The sequence below is a fragment of the Cinclus cinclus genome, unplaced genomic scaffold (assembly GCF_963662255.1).
Source record: "Cinclus cinclus unplaced genomic scaffold, bCinCin1.1 SCAFFOLD_153, whole genome shotgun sequence".
In the NCBI taxonomy this organism is placed as follows: domain Eukaryota; kingdom Metazoa; phylum Chordata; class Aves; order Passeriformes; family Cinclidae; genus Cinclus; species Cinclus cinclus.
In genome coordinates, this window is record NW_026912143.1 from 82,621 (window position 1) to 96,762 (window position 14,142).

A 14,142-nucleotide genomic window follows, 5' to 3' on the forward strand; every position below is an offset into this window, starting at 1 on the left:
CAATTTTGTCCATGGGCATCAGGACAAGAAATTCTTTTCTGGAGGAAGGAAAGTAGGGAGCCCCAGTGTTTCAAAGGCAGATAAGAGCTGGCCCTCAGGAAACCAAAGTAACCTACATAGTCCTGGCAGCTTTTGTCTGGGAGCTACCCTTGCATATATACAGAATTTTGGAGGCACAATTCCAGTCTTGGCCATGAATGCCTGTGCTTGAAAGATGTTTTTATCATGGGAAGAAAATGTTCAGGGACTGCCGCCGGCGTACGCAGGGCTTGGCACGGGCTGAGAAGGCAACAGAAAAACAGACATGGGGACAAACGGCCCCAGGGCTTCAGTTGCAGCAGCAGCAGCAGCAGCAGTGACAGAAGCGATTTTGTCGACCCTCTGGCTCTCCTCTCCCTCTCCCGCAGTCCCACAGCCTCTCTCGGTCTCTCTTTCCCTGGGTCCCCCTCCTCTCCCAGTCTCCATCTCCCAGTTCCGAGCTGGGCCATGCCCTCGGGCTGCCCTGGCCCCAGGGGGGGCTTTCCCATCCCTTTCCCCATCCCCATCCATCCCGGCACGGTCTCACCTCCACCCGGCTCTGGCTGTACTGGCGGTGGTGCTGCTGGATGGACATCAGTGCGTGGAGCGGCATCGCCTCCCTTTGGCTCCGCCTGTCCCGACACCGGCCCCGGACCCGGCCCCGGCCCCAACATGGGCCCCGACCCCAACCCCGGCCCCTGGCCCTGGCCCCAAGGTGTGCCCTGGCCACGGTCCTGGTCTTGGTCCTGGCTCCTCCCGGGCCCGTGGAGCACACACACGGCACGGCTGCTCCTGCTGCCTGTGTTGCGGTTTCCCAGGCCCCAGCTCCACCGCTCGGCAGCGCGGTCGCTGGCCCTGAGCCTCTGCTGTCCCGTTCCAAAGAGCGAACACCTGGGGCTGCCCGGCCCGGGGCGGCTGAGGGTTGCTCAGGGCTCATGTCTGGCCCCGGGCCGAGCGCTGACAGCCGCGTCTCGCTGGCAGGGGAGGCGCAGCACGGCACGAAGGAGCGGTACCAGCTCGGTTTGCTGCTGGGGTGTGGCAGCTTTGGCAGCATTTGGGAGGTGACTCGGCTCTCGAACGGTCTTCTGGTGAGTGGTGGGATCAGTGGCAGGCAGAGGAGGAGGAGGAGGGAGGAGGAGGAGGAGGAGCTCAGCCTGCTGTTGCCCTTGGCTTGCAGGTGGTCATCAAAAGGGTGCCATGGAACCACATCCAGCACTGGGGCAAGCTGGTGAGTGAGCGGGGACCAGCGGGAGAAGCTGGGGCGTGCTGGGATGGGATGAGTAGAGGCACGGAAGGGTGGAAGCTGCCAAGAGCCTGGAGGGAGAGCGGGTGTGGGGCCAGCAGAGCATCCCGTGCTGGGGGAGAGCTTCCCGAGTCCTGGCACAGCATCAGCCCCGCTGACGGCATCGTGGTCCTCCTGCAGTCCAATGGCACCAGCGCACCAGTGGAGATCGTGCTGCTGGACAAGGTGTCCACTGGCTTCCCTGGAGTTCTCCAGCTGCTGGAGTGGCTTGAGCTCCCCAACGACATCCTGATGGTGCTGGAGCACCCGGAGCGGTGTCAGGACCTCTGTCATTTCATTCGGTCACAGGGGTTCCTGTCAGAGGAGGTGACACAGGAGCTGTTCTGCCAGGTGCTGGAGGCCATGCAGTACTGCACCAGCTGTGGGGTCCTGCACAGGGACATCAAACCGGAGAACATCCTGCTTGACCTGGCCACCTGGCAGGCAAAATTGATTGACTTTGGCTGTGGCACCTACCTGCAGGACACAGCCTACACTCACTTTACAGGTGAGCCCACACAGGGCTGTGTTCCCAGTCCCAGCATCTCCTGGCCCAACATCTCAGGGCTCAGCCTGGTTGTGGCAGCAGGGACTCTCCTTTTTGCTGCCAGTCATGGCACTGAGTCTTCATCTGAGTTGCTTTTGACTGGGGTGGGTGGGGGCCCAGCTTCCAGCCCTGCTGGCACCATTTGCCAGCCACTGTGTCCAGGACTGGGGCTGGGGCAGCCAGCCTGACAAAAACACCCGTGGGTGGGGGTAGTGGGTTGTGGGGGGGTCCAAGCCTGTGCAGCAGCTGTTTTGGTGGGCAGGTGAGAAAGGGCTTGCACTACTGTGCTCACATTGCTTGCCTTGTCCTCATAATGTCTTTTGGGGCAATGCAGGCAGGGAGGATGAAGACATGGATTTTCCCCACCACGGAGTGGGTTTTTCCTTGTCATGGTCAGGCCTTGCCAGGGCTTCTGCTGCACTCTTCCAGCACCAGTGGCTCCTTTTCCAACCCCAAGTTTGTACACAAGTCCCAGGTGCTGGCCAGAGGCAAGGGGTCACACCATGTGCCACTGGTGCAGCCCTAGCATGCCCAAGGATTCTGGGGCCAGGCTCTGGGAGCAGCAGCATCCCCCTGATGAATTCCATCTGTATTCCATAGGAACACCGTCCTACAGCCCGCCAGAATGGACCCACTTTGGCTGGTACTATGGCAAGCCAGCTACCCTCTGGTCCCTGGGCATCCTGCTGCACCAGATGGTCTGTGGGGAGCACCCTTTCAGGAGAGGCCAGAACATCAGCTGGAACCATCAGCTCTCGCTGCCACAACAGGTCTCTCAAGGTGAATCCTCATCTCTGGGCACAGGGGGAATACCAGTGCTGGGAGACAGCAGTGGGCTCGTGAGCATCCCGCTCTGGCAGCTGCTGAGGAGGTGGCACATGTCCTGCTCTCCTGCTCTCCTCCAAAACAAAGAATTGATGGGAAGGTTTAGGCCCAGCTCTGAGCACATGCAGCACAGCCTGAGCATGAGAACAGTGGGGCAAAGCAGACTGGAGCCTCCTCCAACTGACCGGTGGTTTCTGGTTTCTCTGTCCAGAGTGCCAAGATCTGATCAGATGGTGCTTATCCATGCTCCACATGGAAAGGCCCTCATTAGAAGACCTGTTTTGTGACCCTTGGATGCAGCAAATTCACCTGCCATAGAAGAAGGGAGAGAGCCACAGGCACACTTGGATGCAGGGCTCTGGTAAGTTCCAGTTGCACACAGGCCTTGGCAATCAGAAGCAAAGAAGCCCAGACTTTTTTGTCCTGCCTGTGTCACTGCACAGGGGTCATCAGGTGGGAACACACAGCCCTTGAGCTGCTCTGCCCAGCACTGGTGGCCACCATCTGAGCTGCTTTGGCTTGTCCTGGTTCACTGACAGCTGGACCCTGGGCAGAACACTGAGAGCCTGGTCTCACCCCAGGGAAGGAGAAGGAGCCCCTGGAGAAGCTGTAGCAGGTGGGGCTGCTGCTGCTGGAGACAGTGAAGATGACATCAAGGATGACAACCTCTTCCTCCACCTGGCCACTGGCAAGCTGAAGATGGACTTGGATTCTGGCACCTTCTTCAAAGCCAGGCTCCACAGTGAATTTACAGATGAGTCCAGACCCAGGGGGATGCTCCCAGATTTGGGCATTGCACAGCCTGGCCAGGAAGCAAAGGTTCCCCCTTTGCTGGGGAGGATAAAACTGATTCTTCTGTCATCTGCCAAGCTGCTTTTTGGCAGGGCCAGGGGGATGGGCTGGGGTGGGTACGAAATGGGAGTCAGCTCCTGGCCCTGCCAACAGCCCCCAGCACCCACCGTGCCCCGGGCTGGGGCAGCCAGCACGACACAAACAAAGCCCCATGGTGGGAGTGAGGTGGGACTCCAGAACTGGGCATGGCTGCTTTCCTTGGCAGGCAAGGAAGGGCTTGGGCTGCTCCACTGCCCTTGCTTGCTTTGGGATCACCATGACTTGTGGGGCCAGTGCAGGGGAAAAGGGAGAAAGCATGGGCTTCTCTCACCTGTGGGTGGGTTTTTCCCTGGCATCTAGGGTTGGGCCTTCCTCAAGCCCCTGACAGAGATGAGATTTTTTACCATTTTTCTTTTCTCCCCTTCTGGACTGTAATCTATTTTCATTAATTTGTTGATTCTTTCTCTAAAGGAAGTGTTCCAGGTGGGCTCCAGTGTGGATCAGGAAGTGCTCGGGACCAGCTGCGGCGTGGATGGGCCGTGCCCTTGGAGAAGGCTGAGGACATCCCTTGGGACCAGCTTTTCTTCCAGTAGCGATGGCATGAGGTGGGTCCCCATCTTCTTGTCACGGTGGGATGACAGCTTTTGGGAGATGGCAGCGAGCACAGGAGCATCCTGCTGTGGCAGCTGCTGAGGAGGTGGATGTGCCATGGCTGGCTGCAGGCTGGGCACATGTCCTGCCCTCCTGCTCTGCTGCCCAAGGCAGCAGTGATGGGCACTGCTCTGGACACGGCCAGCATGGCCTGGGCACCGTGACAGCTGGGACAAGGGGCACAGGAGCCTTCAGCTGACGGGCAATTTCTGGTTTCTCTCCTTGCAGCCGGGCCCTGTGGATGCTGAGGCTGCTCTGGGCTCTGCCAGGGCTCTGCTGCAGCTCAGCACCAGGCTGGCATCAGCCAAAGGAGAAATGGAGTGACCTGCAGCAGAGACTTGCTTGAGAATTTCGGCAACGCAGCTCAAGTTTGCAGAGTGTACACCTCCAAGGGAAAACATGACATCCTCCAAAAAGTAAATTTCTTCAATAACTTCTGAAATGACATCAATCTGGTATGACCCCAAATGATATCTTTCAGCCTGCTCAAGCTCTAGCTCAGTCATTCTCTGAACAGTTCTCTCCCCCACCTGCCTTTTACTTCACAGTCTTGGGGCAGAAAGTGGAACCAGGGCTGAGGTGCATGGGGAGCACCCAGTGCTGTGGCTTGCACTCAGTGTTTGCAAGTGTTGTGTTCTCATCTCCTGCAGCCTGTGGGGAAAACAGCCTGTGCTGCCAGGCCAGCACTGCCCCTCTGGGCAGGGACAAGGCTGAAGGGCTTTCCCATTCCAGAGGAGCCAGCACTGAGCCTTGGCAGGGCCTGGCAGGGCTGGACACAGGTCTGGCTCCTGTCCAGGACTCACTGCCCACCCACCCCCATTGTGCTCCCACGGACAGAAGGGTCTGTCTGTGCCAGGGGCTCTGGGATGTCTCTGTATCCATGGACAGAAGGGTCTGACTGTGCCAGGGGCTCTGGGATGTCTCTGTATCCATGGACAGAAGGGTCTGTCTGTGCCAGGTGCTCTTGGATGTCTCTGTACCCATGGACAGAAGGGTCTGTCAGTGCCAGGGGCTCTGGAATGTCTCTGTACCCATGGACAGAAGGGTCTGTCTGTGCCAGGGGCTCTGGAATGTCTCTGTATCCATGGACAGAAGGGTCTGTCTGTGCCAGGGGCTCTGGGATGTCTCTGTATCCATGGACAGAAAGGTCTGACTGTGCCAGGCTATCCATATTGTCTTTGTACCTGTGGGACCAACATGGAGAGTGAAAGTGTCAGTCATGTTGCTTGCACACCCCTTCCTTTCTATACCATACACATCCATGCACACCCCCATGTATGGATATATTAAAAGGATAGGGATGGGCAGAGATTTCCCACAGAGCTCTAACTTTGGCATAACTCACCTTGGAAGGCAGTGGACCGGGGATTTGTTCCCCAGCTTTGTGAATAGGTGTCCAAGAGCTGAAGGGAGCAGCATTTGGGAGCAGTTTCAGGATTTCTAGGCAGGAAGTGGAGCTGACAACCATCTGCGTAAATTGCTGGATTCACTGCTGGGATGGGCTGCTATTAATTGAGGAATATGGCACAATGGAGACATGAGACTTGAAAAAATCCCAGCCATCGTGGATCTGTGCCAATGGGGTAGCTGCAGAAACACTTTGTGTCTGCTTTGGGGACACAAGGTCCAAGGACCCGCAGTGTCAGAAGGTGACTGTGGCTGGTGGCAGGTGAAGCCCCATTTCATGACATCCCAGAGTGGCACAGGACAAAGATAAAAGCACCCACAACCTCACTGATGAAGTCTTTCTGATGCTGCACATCCTATAGGAAAAGCTGCTGTCACCCAATCCATTTGGAGTTATCACATTAATTTTCAATACTTAAGGTTACAGTTTCAAACTGCAGTGTTTTTACCCTCAAAACACAATCATGCACAATCCATATTTCAATTTTCTCTTTCTTCAACCACAATTAAAAATGACTTAATATTACAATCAAACCCCAAAATCTTTTAAAAAAGGATGCTGAGGTCAGTAAGATGGATCCATGTCATCAGAACTTTTACCAAGCAAATAATCTAGTTGTCTTTTTAAGAAAGATCAGACACTAATTGCTCCAAAGTTACAGAAGACTTCTCACTACACATTGTGGTTTATTTTTTCTCTTCATTTTCACTTTGCTTTTTGTTCTTTTTTTCCGTTTTTTCTTTTTTTTTAAACAAAGAGAACACATCCTAAGAAAGGAATGTACAGCAAAATGAGATGCATTTCTGATAAACAATGAAAATGTAGGCTCCTCCTCTGTTTACTTTTGTCTGGATACTCTGAAGAAAAAAATGTAGCAGAGAGCAGCATCAGATGCAGAGTGGTTGCTTTGGACTAAACTGGAGTTTAGCACTGGTGACATCCTGATCCAGTCATGAGTTGCAGAATCCTTGTGCAGATCTCAAGCCCTGTGTTTGCAGGCACAGCACCTGCAGCTCTGACACAGCAGTGCATGAGAACAGCTCTGCTATTCCCCCAGAGAATCGGGGCTCTGCCCAAGAACGAGGTGCTGCAGTCCTTTGCTCCTGGTTCCCGTGTGGAGCAGCTCCTTCCCGCTGGCTGAGCTGCTCAGGCAGAGCCCGGCAGCTCCTGGCCCTGCAGGGCTGAGGCTTTTCCCCCTTGCTGGGCACAGACTGATGGAGCAGCACTGCTGAGCACGGGGACACAGCGAGGGACCAGGAGCCTTTGTCCACCTGCAGCTCCAAGGCCCAAGCTCTGAGCAGACAGGGCTGGAAGGGACTCGCAGGCTCCCTGTTTGCTGGGCTGCCCCCCTTGTGCCCGGCCCAGCTCTGTGTGGGGCAGAGGGAGAACAAGGGGCAGCTCCCTCCCAGCTCCCAGCCCCAGCCCAGGGACCCCTCTGGCCCCGGGGCTTGGGGCACTGTCAGCACCCTCTGCTCCAGCCACCGCTTCTGCTGGCACTGACAGCAACACCCAAACTGTGGCTGATCCCGAGGGAGCAGCAGCAGTGCCTGCATCTGATCCCTGACTCTGGGGCACGGCTGGACAAACGACACCCACAGCAGCAGCAGCAGCAGCAGCAGCAGCAGCACATGGACCTGACTTTGAGCACAGCCCCTGGCACTGTTCCCTCCCGTGTGCAGTGGTGTCACAGCAGCCTGGGGCATCTGGGAGCCCTCAGTGCCAGCAGGGACTGGAGATGGCAGCCCTGGGCTCCTGGAGGTTGTGCAGGGAACAGAGGTGGGGACTGCCTCTCCATGTGGAGCTACCAGATGGAAAAGGCTGCTGTGACCAGGCAGCTGCAAGGGCAGAGAAAGGAGGGGCTGGAGCCCTTGATTTGTGCCAGTTCCACAGTCCTGGGGAGCAGCCACTGAGCACAGGGGGAACAGAGGGCACAGCAAGAGGGACAAAACCAGTCAAGGTCAGAGACAGGAAAGAGCCAGAGCTGGGAGCAGGAACAGCTGCTTCATTGCACCCTTGGACAAAGCTCTTGGCTGAGCTTTCAAAGTGCTGAAGGGCATGAAGGGCAGAGAGGTGACAGCAAACCATGCTCCTGTTTGCACAGCCTCCCCTCTCAGTGTCCCAGAAGGATTTGGATGAACTGTATTCTTCTCTCTGAGTTGTCACATTCAGCATGAGCAGCTTAGCACCAGGAGCTAAAGCAGCTGAAGCTTTAGGCCACAAGGGCTGACCAAGAGGGAACTTTTGGACCCCCAGGTTTAGGATGGCCAGCAGTTGGGATGTGTCCCAAGGAGGCTGTGCCAGCTTCTCTGGAAGGCCCCGTGCCCTTCCAGCTACGGCTGTGTCAGCAGCCCTGGGGGCTCCTTCTGCTGCCCTGAGCCCGCAGAGCAGGGCAGTGTTTGCTGGTGGTTAGAGCTGCTCATAAACATCCTGTCAGGCAGCCTTAAACACTTGGGGCGAGGGATTTCTTCCAACCTGGGCCACTTTGGGTGGGTTGAGGGTGTCCCCAGGGCAGGTGGCAGTGTGTGCAAGGGCCTTTATGACACAGAGCAGCACGGTCACCATGGCATGGAATGGGACACGGTGTCAAAGGACCCTTTGTGACCTGTGCTGACATAGGAGCTGGCAGTGACACAGCCACACCACAGCGCTCGGAGCAGGCGACGGGACAGGACGCGCCGGAGCGGTGCTGTGAGGAGCCCCCACACAGCGCACTCGTTCGTGTCTGACCCGGAGCTTTTCTGAGGCGTTATTCCTGCAGGTGACCTCGTGGCAAGGCCGTGGGACTTGGTGGCCCGTGGCCTTCCCGAGGCTTCTCTTTTGCAGGTGCACTCGCGGCCGGACCGTGGGACTTGGTGACCAGAATTGCTTACGAGGAGTCTCCTGTCCTTGTGGCAGGAGCCCTCAGGAGCAGAGTGCAGGACTTGCTGTCCTGCAGCCTTCCTGAGGCAACTCTGTCGTGGGTGTCCTCAAGGCACAACTGCACGACTTGTTGCCTCACAGCTTTCCCAAGGCATCTCTCTAGAAGGTGCCCTTGAGCCAGACTCTGACATGGCGGGCAGATTTCTCAGCCTGTTCAATGTTTGCAGAGGGAAAAAAGAGGAAGGCCCTGGAGTATCCCCAGCACAACCACCTGAGGAGCTGGAGCAGTTCCAGCCAATGCAGGATGGTGAGTGGCACAGCTGGGCCACAGGGCTAATGGCTGCTGCCAGCTGGACTCCATCCCATCCCATCCCATCCCATCCCATCCCATCCCATCCCATCCCATCCCATCCCGTCCCGTCCCGTCCCGTCCCGTCCCGTCCCGTCCCGTCCCGTCCCTTCCCGTCCCATCCCATCCCATCCCATCCCATCCCATCCCATCCCATCCCATCCCATCCCATCCCATCCCATCCCATCCCATTCCATCCCATCCCATCCCACCCACTGTGGACATGGCCAGGGACAGGACAGAAGAGGGGCTGGGCAGACACCCCGCAGCAGCCGTGCTCCATCCCCTGGGGCATCCCGGGGCTGTCCCTGCCTGGGGAGCGCAGGGCTGGGCTGTGTTCTCTGGCCTCTCCCACAGCCCCTCAGCTCTGACTGCACTCGATCTTACCCAGGTGCAGCCATGGACAAGACACAAGAGCAGGAACCCACCCGTGGCCGCTTCCGCACAACACTGAAGGTACCTGCAGCCATCCCCACCTGGGCTGGGCCGGCTGTCACTGCTCAGCCCAGCACAGCGCTTGGAGCATTGCATGGAACTTGCCTCTCTTCCCTGTCCTTTGTTCTCCTGCAGAGGTTCCAGAAGTTCCTACGCATTCGACGTAGGAAGACCAGAACCACAGCAACAGAGGGCACAGCTGAGCCTGACTCCAGCCTGACCGAGCTCCAGGCAGAGCCAGATGTCAGCCCAAATTCACCTGAGTGCTCAGAGGGCTCTGACACTGCAATGAATGATGGCAGGGCAAAGGCTGACATGGCAGAGACCGAGGACATGGCCGGCACTGCAGAGACTGAGGGCATCACAAATACTGACACCACTGCCACTCTGAGTCAGGAACTCATTGGGGACTATTTCAAGGAGCCCTGTGTTTCTTCCCAGCCAAACGTAAGCAGCCTGAGGCCAGGGCTTGAGGCCTCACAGGAGTGCATGCCCACTCACGCCATGGTCACTGGGCCCCCTCAGTCTTTGAGGCCAGCACAGTGTGGCGGGGAGGGAAGCACTTCTTAGGGGAAGCTGGGGAGTGTCTCCCATGGACAGTGCTCCAAGTCTTCCCCACCCCCTCCAGGTGCCAGCCATGGTGAAAAGCATTCACCAGAGTCTCGTGTCCCATGCCACTGTGGGTGTCAGGCTGCGCACTGACATTTGGAGGCTGGCTGGAGAACACCCTGCTGACGTCGTGCTGACCCTCCTGCGCTGTGCCCCAACGTGTGACAGGTACGGGGTCCACGTGCCTTGAGAGCTCAGGGCTCAACAGCCTTTAGGGCCCATGGCCCTGTACAGCCTGTCCAGTGGGGTCTGCCAGACAGGCACAGAGCTCCAGGACCCTCAGGCCCCTCTGTTTGCTCAGCCTGCTGCCATGCTCCCTCCCTCCCCCTCAGGGCATTGGGGCTCTGTCACCTGGGCCCCACAGCTGTACAGGGCATGGTCCTGTGACTGAGACCCCCTGACACAGAGCTGTGATCCCACAGAGCTGCTGCAAGGATGTGGAGAGCCATAGGCTCGTCAGGACCAACAGTGGAGAAGGTGCTGCCCACACTGCTCTGTGTGATGGAGGATTGGCCTCTGCACAGCATGAGCACCTCTGATGGAGACAACAAAGACGTGTTTGCCCTGGCTGTGAGTTTCTGGAACTGGCCTCTGCTCGCTCTCCACTCGCCTCTCCAGCAGCTCTCCATCCTCTCCGTGCCTCAGGCACTGGGCTGAAACCTGGGCTAGTGACAGGCTCAGGTGGCACTGGGCCCGCTGCTCCCCCTGCGTCTCCCCTCGGGCCCTGCCCCATGGACAGCTCAGCCCTGAGCGCTGTCTCGGGCTGCTTCTTTTGCAGGCTACTCTGGTGATCTGGCTAATTGTGCCTCAGTGCCAGAAGGCAATGATCCTTTATTCCTCCCACCTGTTTGTGGCTCTGCTCTTCCACGTTGTCATCACCACACAGCAGATGCCAGAGGAAGTTGATAACTTCTGGACAGCGTGCCGGGAGGAACATCGCCTTCCCAGCCAGCCCAACAGGTCCCAGTCCCCCTGTCCTTCCCATGCCCTTGTGGCCAGCACCAGTGCTCCCAGTGTGACCTGGACTTTGCTCTGCACACAGGTTTGCGGTGCAGGCCATGAAGGCTCTGCTCTTCTGTCTGCACTATGACCCTGAGGTGATGGCCATGGAGCGCAAGCGTGGCTGGGACACGCTGCTCTGTGCTGACACCCAGCACTATGCCGTGGGTCTGCTGGCCAGGTGAGACCCCCATTTCCCCTCTGTCCCCGACATTTGTGCTCTGTGCCCGGGGTGCCCCACACAGTCCCTGTGCTCATGGGCCAGAGGGATTTGTCACCAAGGGACAGCCAAGCAGACTGGAAAAGGCTGGGAGAGGAGGTGCCCAGAAGGAGCAGCCTCCCAAAATGCCCACATCAGCTCCAGGGACGCTGGGCAAAAACAGGATCTCTGTGACTCAGTCCTGAGAGAGGTTTGCCTGCCCACCTCAGTGTCTTGGTGCCTTTTCCCCCATCAGGCAGATGCGCCGTGCCTCCCTCTCCGTGTGTTCTGGGATTGCACGCCGCCTGCTTGGCTGGCTCAGCAGGGAAGAGCCACGCTGGGATCTGCCTTTCCTGGCATTCCTTGTGGAGGTGAGCCCGATGGCCAGCGCTGCCTCTCTGAGCAGCCTCCCAGCTCTCTGTGGTCATCGCCACAGCTGCCTGGGACGGTGCCCGTGCCCTGTGCTGCTGTCTGGGCCCAGCCCTGTGCGGATCTGGGCTCCTGCTGGCTGGGTCCCCTGTCACTGCCCTGTGCCTTCCAGGTCCTGGACTGCTTGGATTTGACTCACTGTGCTGACAGCATCCTTGAGCTCATGTCAAGGCATGTGCAGAGCAAGTGCAGGGAGAGGCGTCGCCTGGCGCTCCGAGGCCTTGTGGTGCTCAGCAAGGATCCCTCGATGGTGAGAAGGGGACAGCGGCTGAAGCTGCGCTGGGGAAAGCAGCCCCTTGGGCTGGCTGGACTTCAGGAGCTGAGGCAGATGCTCCCAGCTCTCCTGCCTCACCTCCCTGAGTTCTTTGGGACAGGCCTTTGGCCTCTGCGCCCTGCAGTTGGGGTTGCAGTGCAGGGCAGTGTTGGTGGTGCTGTCGTTCGTGGCTTCACAGCACAACCTTGTGTTCCACACAGGCCCTAAAAATGTGTAGCCTGTCTCAAAGCCTTTTGGAGCTGCTGGGTGATGCAGATGGAGAGGTGGTTGGCATGAGCCTCCACGTGTTCACCAATGTGCTCCAGGACAAAGACATCCTGATATCCAGCACCACCGCCCTGAAGCTGGCCCAGGCACTCCTGGCCCTCTTTGACAACGTAAGGCTCAGTGTCCTCAGCCACGGGCACTGGCTGCTGCCCAAAAACTGGGTGCCCTGTGGATTATTTGGGCTGTTGTTCAGGGGCTGCAGTAGTTGGTGCTGAGGTTTTTTCCTTTCCTCCAGGACAACAGCCACGTGCAGCTGCTCTCCCTTGACCTCTTCTGCAAGGTGATGGAATTGGTAGTAGACGAGGGAAAAAAGCCCCTTAAGTCAACTGTGTGCCAGAGCCTACTCCCACTTTTATTGCACTGTCATGATGAAAATCGGCGTGTGGCAGAGGTGAGGACTCGTGGGCTGCTGGTGCATCCCTGGGAGGGGGCTCGGCTGCCTCCTGCCCTGGCACCTCCCGGGCTGCAGCTTCCTCCAGGCCTTGGCACAGGGACACGGGTCCTGTGCCCTGAACTGCGCTGCCATCTCCACATCTCTGCTGCTCTCCAGGCCTCTCGGGCAACGCTGCATTGTGCGACCAAATTCCTGAAGAGGAGGAATCTGGAGCAGCTGCTGAAGAAGGAGCAGCTGTGGAAGTTGGCCGAGTGCCTGGTAAGGACGGCCTGGAAGCCCCAGGCTCAGGCTGGAGAAGCCCCCTGAGCGCGGTGCTCGCTGTGTGGGGCTGGCAGCTGTGGCCGTGCCCAGTGCTGCACCCAGGGGCCGCACGGGCTCTGCTCCAGGCTCCCGTGGCCCCGAGCCGGGTGCCGACGGAGCCCCGGCCCAGCGGGGCCGCGGGGCGGGTGGGCACCGCGGCTCCCCGGGCAGCACCCGGCCCTCTGCCCCTGCAGAGCCCGGCGCCAGCGGCTGCCGGCCGCGCCTCAGGGCTGGGCGGGCAGGGGAGGCCGGGGCCGGGCGCCTCAGGGCAGCGCCTGCCAAAGGGGCAGAGCCCGCCCCGACCCTTCCCTGCCTGCCGCCGCTCTCCCCAGCTGGCAGAGGACAGGAGCCGAGCGGCCCAGCACCTGCGCCAGGCCCTGCCGTACCTGCAGAGCCCCCAGGAGCCCCTGCGAGAGGCGGCCATCAGGTTCATCGGTGAGCCCGGGGTCCCTCCCCACCCACCACGGCTCGGCCCCGGCCCCGGCTGCTGCCCCGGCAGCGCCATCCGGGCCCGGCGCCGTGGAGCCCCGGCTGCCCTCGGGGCTGCTGCCGCCCTCTCCCAGCCGTGCCCTTCCTTGGGTGTCAGGAGGTGGCGAGGGCCCGGGCTGAGCCCTGCCGGGCCAGGAGGGCCAGTGGCCACAGGGCTGGCAGCGCCGCTGGCAGGGAGCTGTGCCGCTGGGGCAGTGACAGGCTCTGTGTTCCCAGGGCTCGCCAGGCGGAGCTTGAGGGGGCAGAAGGAAGAGCCCCAGGTGCTCAGGGATGGTGAGTGAGGGCAGCGGGCTGTCAGCGGGGCTGGTGGGGGGAGCTGCAATCCCTGGGCAGGGAGCTGCAATCCCTGCCCTTGCTGTGGAGGGTTTCACTCCCTGTGTGGATGAACGGTGGCGTGGATGGAGCACACAGTGATTTCAGGGACATGGGTGGGGGTATTTGTGGCCATCACCTTGCAGCTGATCCCCTTGGCCCCTCCTCTGTATTGGCCATGGAATAAGCTAGGTGGGATGGCCCTAGCAGGAAGGTCACCTTGGATTCCCACAGATCTGGGCTCTGACCATGGCTCCTTTCCTCTCTCTTCCAGTCTTTCAAGCCCTGATGACAGATGACAGCCCTTCCCAGACAAACATAGGAATTCAAGATACACTCAATTGAAGAGCTGCAGAACCATGCTCATCTGCTGGCTCAGAAGAACCAGCATCCCTTTAAGCTCTCCAGATGCCATGGAAGATGAAGCAACCTTGAGACCAGAAGAGACCAGCTGGAGCTCCAGGCACAGCTGAGCCTGTTGAAGTTCATGTGGCTTCAGCCCTCTCCCTGCTTGTACATAGCTCTCTCCCTCCAGCCTTCAGACACTGCCCATCCTCTCATCTTCCCTCCACTATCTCTCCCTTTTCACTGCTCCCTCCCTCCAGCCCTCACACTGTGCCCATCCCTTTTTTCTCTTATATCTCATTCCACCCTTTTCACTGCTC

General features: G+C 58.9%; 1 protein-coding gene across 1 annotated transcript; it reads left to right on the top strand.

Annotated features, from left to right (window-relative positions):
• Positions 1-605: 605 nt before the first annotated feature.
• Positions 606-2,990, top strand: LOC134057479 (serine/threonine-protein kinase pim-1-like). The gene is made up of 5 exons (XM_062514457.1): positions 606-1,106; positions 1,196-1,246; positions 1,442-1,808; positions 2,448-2,627; positions 2,884-2,990. Exons 1-5 carry the CDS (start codon positions 606-608, stop codon positions 2,988-2,990), a joined length of 1,206 nt encoding a protein of 401 aa, XP_062370441.1.
• The last annotated feature ends 11,152 nt before the right edge of the window (positions 2,991-14,142 follow it).

Coding starts and splice junctions, on each gene's coding strand:
- LOC134057479 (XM_062514457.1), top strand. CDS start 606: ATGGACATCAGTGCGTGGAGCGGCATCGCCTCCCTTTGGCTCCGCCTG. Junction 1,107..1,195: donor GGCTCTCGAACGGTCTTCTG/GTGAGTGGTGGG, acceptor CTTGGCTTGCAG/GTGGTCATCAAAAGGGTGCC. Junction 1,809..2,447: donor AGCCTACACTCACTTTACAG/GTGAGCCCACAC, acceptor TGTATTCCATAG/GAACACCGTCCTACAGCCCG.